Source organism: Garra rufa, chromosome 19 (genome assembly GCF_049309525.1).
Source record: "Garra rufa chromosome 19, GarRuf1.0, whole genome shotgun sequence".
NCBI classification, from domain to species: domain Eukaryota; kingdom Metazoa; phylum Chordata; class Actinopteri; order Cypriniformes; family Cyprinidae; genus Garra; species Garra rufa.
Genome location: NC_133379.1, coordinates 15,041,372 through 15,053,998, shown reverse-complemented (window position 1 = coordinate 15,053,998; position 12,627 = coordinate 15,041,372). Strand labels below are relative to the sequence as shown.

The 12,627-nt window shown below is 37.9% G+C and overlaps 1 protein-coding gene across 3 annotated transcripts in view; it reads left to right on the top strand.

Annotated features, from left to right (window-relative positions):
- The window catches only part of LOC141292217 (rho GTPase-activating protein 26-like), a 140,233-nt gene extending 129,075 nt beyond the window's left edge, over positions 1–11,158 (top strand). For 2 of the 3 annotated variants that reach the window (XM_073824191.1, XM_073824190.1), the window contains exons 21-24: positions 1,128–1,163; positions 3,067–3,177; positions 5,303–5,394; positions 10,184–11,158. In XM_073824191.1, coding sequence (XP_073680292.1) covers positions 1,128–1,163; positions 3,067–3,177; positions 5,303–5,394; positions 10,184–10,272 — 328 coding nt within the window. In that variant the 3' untranslated portion in view covers positions 10,273–11,158. The remainder of the gene's footprint in view (positions 1–1,127; positions 1,164–3,066; positions 3,178–5,302; positions 5,395–10,183) is intronic. The other variant, XM_073824192.1, reaches the window with a different exon arrangement.
- The last annotated feature ends 1,469 nt before the right edge of the window (positions 11,159–12,627 follow it).

The following is a 12,627-nucleotide window of genomic DNA, read 5'->3' as shown; positions in this document are numbered from 1 at the left end:
TTTCTAAAAAATGACCCTGTTCAAAAGTTTACATACACTTGATTCTTAATACTGAGTCCCTTGTTTGTCCTGAACAGTTAAACTGCCTGTTGTTCTTCAGAATAGTCCTTAAGGTCCCACAAATTCTTTTTTTTTTTTTTTTTACACATGTATTTGAACCCTTTTCACCAATGACTGTATGATTTTAAGATCCATCTTTTCACACTGAGGACAACTGAGGGACTCATATGCAACTATTACAGAAGGTTCAGACGATCACTGATGCTCCAAAAGGAAACACGATGCATTAAGAGCCGGGGGTGAAAACTTTTGTACAGAATGAAGATGTGTACATTTTTCTTATTTTGCCTAAATGTCTTTTTTTTAATTATTATTTAGTTCTGCCCTTCAGAAGCTACATAAGATAGTTACATGTTTTCCAGAAGACAAAATAAGTTAAATTTACCCTGATCTTCAAATTCAAAAAGTTTTCACCCCCAGGCTTTTAATGCATTGTGTTTCCTTCTGGAGCATCAGTGAGTGTTTGAACCTTCTGTAATTGTTGCGTGTGAGTCCCTTAGTTGTCCTCAGTGTGAAAACATGGATCTTAAAATCATACAATCATTGTAGGAAAGGGTTCAAATACACCTGAATGGGACCAGTGGGACCTGAATAATTTTTTTGGAAGACAGCAGGCAGGTTAACACAAAAATCAGTCTATCACCAAAAAAAAAAAAAAAAAAAAAAAAAAAAAACAGTATGTAAACTTTTAAACAAGGACATTTTTAAAAATTTCAACTATTATTTTCTTTTGTGGACTACATGTAAACATATTTTATGTGAAATATCTTAATCAGGTTAGTACTAAATAAAAAAATAGCATGCACTTTGCATGATCCCTCTTATTTTGGTAAAATAATTAACATTTTGCAGATTCTGCAAACTTTGACTTCAACTGTATGTTGATCTACTGTAAATATTGATCATGCATTTGGAGTTTTTTCATGCCTTGCAAACTTTGTCTTGAATTTTGAAGAATGACTTGAGATAGAAGAGTATTATATACAGTATTTGTGCATATTTGCATATTCATGCATGTTATGCTGAAATGGCAAAAAATACTTTAACATTGTTTTTATTATTTACAGTCAAAATCCAAAGGTTCGCAGCAGTATGTCGACAAGGTAAGTTTATCCAATTTTATAGCCAGGAATGAAGTTTTAATGGACAATTTTGAGAGGAAAAAAGTAAACACAAACTCTATCAGATTATTGTTAGATTACACATTTTGCATTAACACTAATTATCACTAATGTTTTTCCTCAGTATGTTTAACTTAGAAACAGTTCTGCTAAATATGAAAATTCAGCCATCATTTACTCACCAAACCAGTGTTTGACTTTCATTCACCCAGTGGAAGACAAAAAGAGATGTTTTGGCAAATATTTACAGTGAGGAAAAAATTATTTGATCCCCTGCTGATTTTGTATGCTTGCCCACTGATAAAGAAATTATGTCTTTAATTTTAATTGTAGATTTATTTGAACAGTGAGAGACAGAATTGCAACACAAAAACGTATTTCAAAAAAGTTATAACTTATCTATCAATCAACAAGATTTCTGGCTCCCTGGTGTCTCTTATACAGGTAACAAGCTGAGATTAGGAGCACTCTCTTAAAGAAAGTGCTCCTAATCTCAGTTTGTTACCTGTATAAAAGACACCTGTCCACAGAAGCAATCAATCAATCAGATTCCAAACTCTCCACCATGGCCAAGACCAAAGAGCTGTCCAAGGATGTCAGGGACAAGATTGTAGACCTACACAAGACTGGAATGGGCTACAAGACCATCGACAAGCAGCTTGGTGAGAAGGTGACAACAGTTGGTGAGATTATTCACAAATAGAAGAAACACAAAATAACTGTCAATCTCCCTCGGCGTTGGGCTCCATGCAAGATCTCACCTCGTGGAGTTTCAATGATCATGAGAACAGTGAGGAATCAGCCCAGAACTACACAGGAGGATCTTATCCCCCTGCTCAAGAAAGCACATGTACAGGCCCGTCTGAAGTTTGCCAACGAACATCTGAATGATTCAGAGGAGAACTAGGTGAAACTGTTGTGGTCAGATAAGACCAAAATCAGTCTCTTTGGCATCAACTCAACTCGCCGTGTTTGGAGGAGGTGGAATGCTGCCTATGACCCCAAGAACCATCAAACATGGAGGTGGAAAGATGATAATTTGGGGGTGTTTTTCTGCTAAGGGGACAGGACAACTGCACCGCATCAAAGGGACGATGGATGGGACCATGTACCGTCAGGGACAGGACATTGAAAATAGGTTGTGGATGGGTATGACACAGCCAAGAGGAAGCACATTAAGGTCCTGGAGTGAACTAGTCAGTCTCCAGACCTTAATCCCATAGAAAATCTGTGGAGGGAGCTGAAGGTTCGTGTTACCAAACGTCAGCCTCGAAACCTTAATGACTTGGAGAGGATCTGCAAAGAGAAGTAGGACAAAACCCCTCCTGAGATGTGTTCAAACCTGGTGGCCAACTACAAGAAACGTCTGACCTCTGTGATTGCCAACAAGAGTTTTGCTAAGTCATGTTTTGCGAAATACTTATTTCACTCATTAAAACGCAAATCAATTTATAACTGTTTTGAAATGTGTTTTTCTGGATTGTGTTGTTATTCTGTCTCTTGCTGTTAAAATAATAGACTGATGATTTCTTTGTCAGTGGGCAAATGTACAAAATCAGCAGGGGATCCAATACATTTTTTCTTCACTGTGCACTGCCATTTCACGTCATTCCAGATCAAAACATCTCCTTTTGAGTTCACACAGGACATAAAAAACACAAGTCCTGTAAATGATGACAGAATGGTCATTTTTGGCTGAACTTTTCCAGTAAGCATGAAACTCTCAAGCATGTTTAACTGCATTTATGTCTATTTCTTTAAACCGATGATGCAACTTCCTCTTGAAGTCTCTTGTGAAAGCTGTAACTCAGCAGCTGCTGTAAGATAAATGTGGGTGCTGGGATCACGTAGCGTATGCGTGTGCTTGTATGTGTGTTTGTCACAGCCCGGTCTCACTCAGTCCCACCTCTCCACGCTCCCCCTCGTGGCCGATGTTTTCTGCCCCCTCCAGCCCCCAGCTGGCCTCCAGCACCTCCAGCGAATCCTCCCCCGTCAGGTGTGTGTCCTGCTCTGGCCTGCTTAGGCAGCTATCTATAGCAGTGCAGTATTCTAATTGTTTGGTGTTAAGCTTCAGCTTCGCACATTCACACCTTCCCTCCTTACATCTGAGCATATACATCGACTAACTTCAGCACTCGGGCAATGCTTGAGGCACTGTGGGTAATAATTCACTGTGGTTTATGAGAAGTGTCATTTCTGTTGTTGCATATGATGATGTGTTTCATTAAGTCAGTGTAAATGAATGTATTTACACCAATCATATTTGGGGTGCACATTTTTTACAGTACATGTACTTACCTAAACAAGTACTGGGTAAAATTAGGTGATTACATGGGTTAAGGTTAGGTTTAGGCGTAGGTTCAGGGTTAGTACCTAGTGATTACATACTACTGTCGTGGCCAAAAGTTTTGAGAATTACATAAATATTGGAAATTGGAAAAGTTGCTGCTTAAGTTTTTATAATAGCAATTTGCATATACTCCAGAATGTTATGAAGAGTGATCAGATGAATTGCATAGTCCTTCTTTGCCATGAAAATTAACTTAATCCTGAAAAAAACTTTCCACTGCATTGTTAAGAAGGCTTCAGGGCGTCCAAGAAAGTCCAGCAAGCGCCAGGATCGTCTCCTAAAGAGGATTCAGCTGCGGGATCGGAGTGTCACCAGTGCAGAGCTTGCTCAGGAATGGCAGCAGGCAGGTGTGAGCGCATCTTCACGCACAGTGAGGACAAGACTTTTGGAAGATGGCCTGGTGTCAAGAAGGGCAGCAAAGAAGCCACTTCTCTCCAAAAAAAACATCAGGGACAGATTGATCTTCTGCAAAAAGTATGGCGAATGGACTGCTGAGGACTGGGGCAAAGTCATATTCTCCGATGAAGCCTCTTTCCGATTGTTTGGGGCATCTGGAAAAAGGCTTGTCCGGAGAAGAAAAGGTGAGCGCTACCATCAGTCCTGTGTCATGCCAACAGTAAAGCATCCTGAGACCATTCATGTGTGGGGTTGCTTCTCATCCAAGGGAGTGGGCTCACTCACAATTTTGCCCAAAAACACAGCCATGAATAAAGAATGGTACCAAAACACCCTCCAACAGCAACTTCTTCCAACAATCCAACAACAGTTTGGTGAAGAACAATGCGTTTTCCAGCATCCCCCAGATCTTAATCCCATTGAGAACTTGTGGTCAATCCTCAAGAGGCAGGTGGACAAACAAAAACCCACTAATTCTGACAAACTCCAAGAAGTGATTATGAAAGAATGGGTTGCTATCAGTCAGGATTTGGCCCAGAAGTTGATTGAGAGCATGCCCAGTCGAATTGCAGACGTCCTGAAAAAGAAGGGCCAACACTGCAAATACTGACTCTTTGCATAAATGTCATGTAATTGTCGATAAGAGCCTTTGAAACGTATGAAGTGCTTGTAATTATATTTCAGTACATCACAGAAACAACTGAAACAAAGATCTAAAAGCAGTTTAGCAGCAAACTTTGTGAAAACTAATATTTGTGTCATTCTCAAAACTTTTGGCCACGACTGTAGAAGTAGTACATAGTATGAACACACCCAAACAGGACTGTAAAATAAAGTATATATAGTTTAGTATATATATATATATATATATATATAGTAGTATAGTAAGTATAGTAAGTATAGTTATGAGTTATAAAGTTAGAATTTCGAGATATAAACTCACAATTCTGATTAATAAAATAAATTGCAAGTTTATATCACACAATTGTGAGTTATAAAGTCAGAATTGTATGTTATAAAAGTATTTTTTATATAAGTCTTATTGCTACAAATGTACCATTACCCATGCTACTTGTTTTGTGGTCCAGGGTCGCATATATACATTATAGGAATGCACAATATATCTGTACCATAATGGCTTTTTTTAATGTGATTACACTAATGACTAATTAGTGCATTAGCTTGCTTAAACATACATTTGAAGCAGTTCCACCTTTTGCTTTTTTTTTTTTTTTACATCATTGTCTTTGAATTATCTTCATGTGGGTTTTTTCTGTTTAGATTTTGCTGTTAATCAATTAATCTGCAATTCATGCACTCAATTCAAAGTTTCAAAAGATTAATAGCCCTAATACATGTATTTTTTCTCCTCCAGTCCTCCGCTACGAAAGGCACGTGCGCTATATGCCTGCAAGGCCGAGCATGACTCTGAGTTGTCCTTTATTGCAGGCACTATATTCGAGAATGGTAAGTCCCTAACGGTGGGTGTCTCCATTTGTAGCCCTCATGGGGTGTATTGGGTATATCTGGTTAGTTAAGCAGGTTTGAGCCTTGAGCGTCGGCATAAGGGCAGTAAACTGATATCTCCGCTTTGTTCCACCCTTTGGCCCTTAACAGGTATCAGAGCTCCAAGCTGCCACAGTTTGACACTTGACACCGCTTAGCACTAGATCAGATTATTGTTTAATGAAACCTCAGGCGTGTTGGCTGTGTAGGCTGCGTAGGATAGTAGGACTGGGTTAAATAAATATATTAAATATTAATTTCTCAATTTTAATCAATTCTCATTTTTATAAGACAACACTTTTATGTCATCAATCGGCCATATTGGCGACACTGAATGTAAATATGCCACTCAACCGAACGAAACTCGCATGTTTTGGTGATTATTGCTGCTGAAAATGATCAATTATTGTCATGTTTTGGGCTGTACTAATCAGACCTGAAAAACATTTGGAGTACTATAGACTGCCAAAAGTTTTAACAAATCAAGGAGAAGAGTGCAAAAAACTCAGGAACAAAAGGCGTTTGTGGTTGGCCAAACTAAACCAGGTTTTCCAGTGCAAGAATCTTGACAACATTCGTGTTTGTTCTTATCATTTCTAGTCAGGTAGGTGAAATATTAGGCTAATATCTTAACTACTGCTTGTTTGTATCTTTACCACCTTAACTTTAGATTGTCAAAATATTTTGCCCTTTCCTGCTTACCAAGTCCTTCTCTATATGATTTAACAGCTTTTACATGTTTTTTCCATGGTTTAGCCAGCATAAATGAACAGAACATATTCAGTAGTACAATAATCGTGCAATCTATGCTGATGTTTACATCTGAGTATCGCCAGTATGGCCACACATCCGGGTAACTGACCAAACCAAATTGATTCTCAAATCCCAAGAATTGATTAGTGTAACACGTTTTCAGTTAATGAACAGAACAGAAGTGCGCCTCCCATCCAATAAATCGCGATAAGCTTTGTGTTTTGTTACTTTGATATGAAACAAAGTCTCATTCTGTTCATTTTATTACAAAATTCAAACTATAAATGCCACTTTGGCTGTTTAATGTAGCATCATAGATGGCTGTAGCACCTCAGTTCAAGAGAAGCGGCAAACTGTTAAAAGAAAGAGTACCATTTACCGAAATCCTTAAATGTCTCATGTAATCGCTCAGTGTTTCAATCGTGGAAAGACGTCATTTTAACAGCTTGTAAACAATATGTTGCGTAACATCACATTTACCTCAGACAAAAAACATTCAGTGACCATAAACCTGTTAATCAGCTAGACAAATAAGCTCTAGAGATGAGCATTTTGCTAAACATATGCACCGTATAACATATTCATTACCAATTTTTACTGTTCTTGGATATTTAATTTACGTTTGAATAAATCTGTCAAGTTTTTATGACAGCCAACATTTAAATGTTAAAGTCCCCCTGTAGTGAAAATCAAGTTTTTTTTATGTTGTTTATTTGTTTATGTGGTGTTTTTAATATGCTTTTAGACAAACCATATGCCAATCCATTAATCAACACCATTGCTGAGTATTTTCTCCTTAAAACTGTGGTTTACCAAAGGCTGTCCTAGAAATGCGGTTTGAAACAGTCCTTTTTTGCCACGCAAAATTCAGTAACTAATCACGTCAATGGATAGATTAAGACCATTAGCATGCAAAATATACCAATAGGATTACCAGCACAAAACAAAAAATTAAATACAGCAAAATCGCTAACTGCTAGCCGCTAACCATTAACTTGAATAATAACCCGCAACAACAGTGTAAAAGTTGCTGGAGTCAGAAACCTCTCCCGCATTGGTGTCTGCTCTTCAGAGGCATTGGCTCGCAGGCGCGAACTGCAATCACTATCTAGGCTCTGGCCCTTGCCAGGTTATCACAACAAAACCCGCCCAATTGCTACTCAAAACTAGCCCAAAAGTAGCCCAATCGCCTTTTGAAGGGGGTCCCCCGGTAAAAAAACGCGTTCCAAGGGGTAAAATACACGTTTTGTGGTGGTTCCTCTGGTAAAATTAGCATTCCAGGGGCAAAATCAAGCGCCAACCTCCTGCTCTCTCTGTTGAAACCAACACGGAAGTGACTTAAGCTGCAATTCATCGTCTGGTTGCTGGTCTCACAGCAGAAAAAAAAATATGTTTACAGCCTGGTACAAAAAGTGGTTTTGGTTTATATAGATAATTTTGCCTTCCATCTCAACTGTGAGGGGGGTGAATTTTTTTACTCATCCATTTAAGTTATATTAAGCCTTAAGGTGCGTTCACACCGGACGCGAATGAAGCGGCAAGCGCGAGTGATTTACATGTTAAGTCAATGCAAAGACGCGAATAGCCATCCTGCGGCGCGAAACGCGCGAATGAGGCGGCGCGAATAGCGCGAATGAAGCGGCGCGCATTGAGCGTTTCAAGCGATTGCCGCGCCATTCGCGCGAAACGCGCGAGTTCAAAAATCTGAACTTTGGCGAAAATTCGCGCCGCGTTAACCAATCAGGAGCTTGCTCTAGTAGTGACGGAGGCAGAAATCCGAAACAACAATGGAGGACAAAATCACCGTTGCTGTCTGTGGTTCCTCGGAGCTGTACGATACATCTTTGGACTTTTGTAGAAACAGAAATAAAAAGGATCTTGCTAGGAAGAAAGTGAGTGAAGAGGTCGGACAATCTGGTTAGTTTTAAAAAACGCTCTTTACTCAATTTGACCTACATATACATACATATTGAGACTACAAGCAAGCTAAAGCTGGCAAATTGAGCTCATTCACCTATTTTACAACTACTTTCCCGCTGACGAGTGGCAGAAGCCCCTCCCATGACGCAAATTTGCGTCTGTTGTGAAGAAAATGTCACGCGTGAATTTTACCGCGCGAATGGCGCGAGTAAACTCAAATGTTCAAGCGTTCGGTGTGAACGCACCATTAAAGTTCTGCATAATTAAGGGTGTTGGCCACTTGAGCACCAGCTCCACCCACATCCTGCCTCTTTGCCCATTTTCGATTATCCGGAATGGCGTTTGGTGCTTCCAAGATGGCGACGGCCGACTCCCGCCCACTATGAGCTTCAAAAACGCTCTTCTCCTACGGCTGACGTCACGGACACTAGGTCCATTTTTTTACAGTCTAATATAAAAATAATAATAAAGTATTACGATATTGGGGTCGCTTCAACCCGCGGACATGATAAACAACCCGCGGCAACAGTATAAAAGTAGCCCAATTCCACGGACTTGGCAACACTGTGTCTGGCCGCTGGTGTGAGTAAGTGGAGACTGGGCTCATTTGCATATTCATAAATCCACGTATAGTAAATGAGGCAAGGGGGGTTACATTCAAGCTGTTTTAAGAAATTAGAAATTAATTTTCACAAGAAAAACATTAAAATATGTAATTTTGATGATCAAAGAGATACGTTTAGTTTTAAGAGATAAAATGTTTGACTACTGCATTGGCATGAACTGAAGTAGAATTATGTAACTGAATAACTTTATTATTAGAACAATATGTGTAATCTGGCTTTGCACACAACTCAGTTAATTTTAGCTTCCAATATCAATGTAGTACCAACTGACTCTCGTGTACATTTTACACCATTAGTAGAGAGATTTTTTTTTTCCTTGAGAAGATTTGCCATGTACTTTACCTGATTTATATCCAAGTTTGTGTCAATACTCAGCCCTTAAAATATTTTTGGGTCTCTTTGTCACCTTGATTATTTTTGGCGGCAATTGAGTTCAAGGTTGAGGTCAACAGTTTACATACATCTTGCAGAATCTGCAAAATGTTAATTATTTTACCAAAATAAGAGAGATCATACAAAGGCCATGTTATTTTTTAATACCAGCCTGAATAAGATATTTCACATAAAAGATGTTTACATATAGTCCACTAGAGAAAATAATAGTTGAATTTATAAAAATGACTGTTCAAAAGTTTACATACACTTGATTCTTAATACTTAATACTGTGTTCTGAATACCTGAATGATTTTTTTTTTTTTTTTTTTTTTTTTTTTTAGTGATGTCCCTTGTTTGTCCTGAACAGTTAAACTACCAGCTGTTCTTTAGAAAAAAATCCTTCAGGTCCCATTTGTGTGTATTTAAACCCTTTCCAACAATGACTGTATGATTTTGAGACCCATCCTTTTACACTGAGGACAACTGAGGGACTCAAATGCAACTATTAGAGAAGGTTCAAACGTGATGCATTAAGAGCCGGAGGGTGAAAACTTTTGAACAGAACGAAGATGTGTATATATATATTTTTTTTCCTAATTTGACCTAAATATCATATTTTTTCATTTAGTACTACTCTTTAAATGTTACAGAGGATACTTACATGTTTCCCAGAAGACAAAATAAGAGTCCCTCAGTTGTCCTCAGTGTGAACAAATGGATCTCAAAATCATACAGTCATTGTTGGAAAGGATTCAAATACACAAAAATGCTGAAAAACCAAAGAATGTGTGGGACATAAAGGATTTCTCTTAAAAACAGCAGGCAGTTTAACTGTTCAGGACAAACAAGGGACTCATGAACAATTATCACTAAACAAAACAAAAAAACACAGCTGTGGATCATTCAGATAACAACACAGTATTAAGAATACTGTGTAGGTGACGCTGCACATGGAGCCGAACTTAAATCAGGAGCAGTCCTTACTCCTTTCCCTCTGTGGAAACAGAGAATGAATAGGGGGTAAAGTTGTCGGCGACATCCAAAATGATCTTCCGTTTGCATCTTTGTCTCACAGTTCATCCGTCAAGAGAACCAGGCTGGCTGGAGGGCACCTTGGACGGGAAGACAGGGTTAATTCCGGAGAACTACGTGGAGTTCGTCTAGCTGGAAGTCAATGAAAGCGGTGAGGCACTGTGCCCGCTTTTGAAAACAACTGAAGCCGAGTTAGTATGCCTGAGCGTGTCTGTGTGATAGTATGGTGTTTTGGCAACAGTGGCATTTCCCCAGTGTGGCATTGTTCTGTGCATCCCACAATGCATTGCTGCAGTTTAACACAAAGTTCAACACCAGGTAAAAGGGGAAAAAAAAATCCCTGGGACCAAGTTGCTTCTGCTATCTCGGCCACAATCTAATTGAGTATTTAGGGGGTTATAATGAATTATGGATTTGTTTTTATTGCTATTACTGTTTTTTATGTGTGAGCAGCTCCTGGTTCACCATGATGTAAAATGTGCTGTTTCTATGCAGTCTGGGGCTTTTTGAATGTCTTTTGTGGTCCTCATGTGTGTTTTGTTTAGAACTACTAATAGAGAACTGTTAATTATGTCTGGGGGGGGGGGGGGGGGGAGTAAAAAAAAAAACTCTTGCACTCTTTTGTATATCAGGAAACTATTCAAATATTCAGAATTTACTTGTTTTCCTTTCTTAGCAAGTGGAAGAGTGTAAATTATTTCTTAATGTGAATTAACATCATATGTAAACCACTCTTATTTAAGCATCATCTCTGATGAGATTTGTGTTCTTTTGGAGTGTATTAACATTGTACATAATTGACAGTTGATAAGGTATAATTTTTTGTAAAATGTGAATTATATATATTTTTATTGTAGCGCACTAACTTAATTTTTTGATAGCCCAATTGATCTTTTTACATTTTTAAAAATCTACAATTTCCTGAGCCTTAATATTCTTTAGGATGTCAAATGAATAAAATGGTTCAGTTGTTTAGAATTTTTTTTTCTATTAAATAAAAATCAAATCTTCATTTAAATACATTTTCTTTCTTTTTTGGACCATGCTAGTCTATTTTAATGGGATTCTGAACTTTACATACCAGTTTTAAAGGGGTCATCGGATGCCCATTTTCCACAAGTTCAGTCTTTAGGGTCTTAATGAAAAGTCTCTAATATACTTTGGTTAAAAATTCTCAATAGTAGTCAGTGATGCGCGGGTTGATCCAAAATGAGCGGTCACCCGCGGTTACGAGTCATCCAAAAATATTTTTAATGACATTCGGGTCGTGGTCGGTCGGGTCGTTTGAAACAAGATGCCAATTAAACCTTTGTAATTTGTATAGTACTAGACACAATTTTGAATGTTGAGGTTATTAACTGTTGAATAAATGCTGACGCGGGACAAAATGCCCCATTTCCCAACACGTTGAACTGAGCAATGCCATTGTACCATTTTAATAGGCTACTTTTAAACTCAAATAGCTCAGTAATGTCAGCTTTATGTATTTTCTGAGAGGGGGTGGGATTTTTGTTGGGAAAGTCGGCGGAGAGAGACGCACACTTCGATTAGACTGGATAAACACAAGCAGCATCTTAATTGTTAAGAAAATGGTATTCCTAATAAATGTCTCGAATATTTTGATCATGTCCAATGCTTCTCTTTCTTTTTGGAATTATTAGACACATTTCACTGTGTCTTTTCAAATGCCTAAGTCTGTTTAATTTCCTTAATTGTAAAATTTCTCGCACTATTTTTAAACGTTTATTCAAGCAATAATATATCAATTATCTCATTTATATGCTTGTTTAAAACCAGGGATTAAAACAAATTCCAAGTAAAAACGGTATTTTTTCTTTACATTTCCAGAGAGCAAAACGAACGAAATGAAACATTACTTAATAAATTCAAGGCACTATAATTTCCTTATTCATTTGATACAACTATTATAGCTATACAATTAATATATATAAAATATTATTTTGTCATATTCGTTATTCCTGAATTTATATATGAAAACTTCGTTTTGAAGTGCATTCGTTATGTTTGTATAAGAAAATTTGTTAAAAGTTAAGAAAAAGGAATGAGCTTGTAGTCTATATATATTTATGACTATAGGCTAATCTTTTTCTTAACTTTTATTACACTGTAGATCGAAATAAAATAATTCTTGATCATATTTATCATCGGAGAATCACTGACATAATTTAGAGTACTTCGAAAACGAAACTATTTAAATCTGTATAAAGGAAAGACAAAATAAATCACAAGAACAATCTGTATTTTTCTTGTAATCAAGAACATTTCTTTTGACAAATTGACCTAATTAATGCCGAATGATGTTTGACAGTGAACGCATCTCCACCGCATAGCCGCATGTAATCGCTGGTGTCAGTCGCAAATATTAATCATGCGGGTCAGGAAGCGGGTCGGGTACAAAATTAACCCTTTTTTTGCGGTCCGAGTTGCGGGCGGGTTAGTTGAAAACGTCGGTCGGGTTCGGGTTGT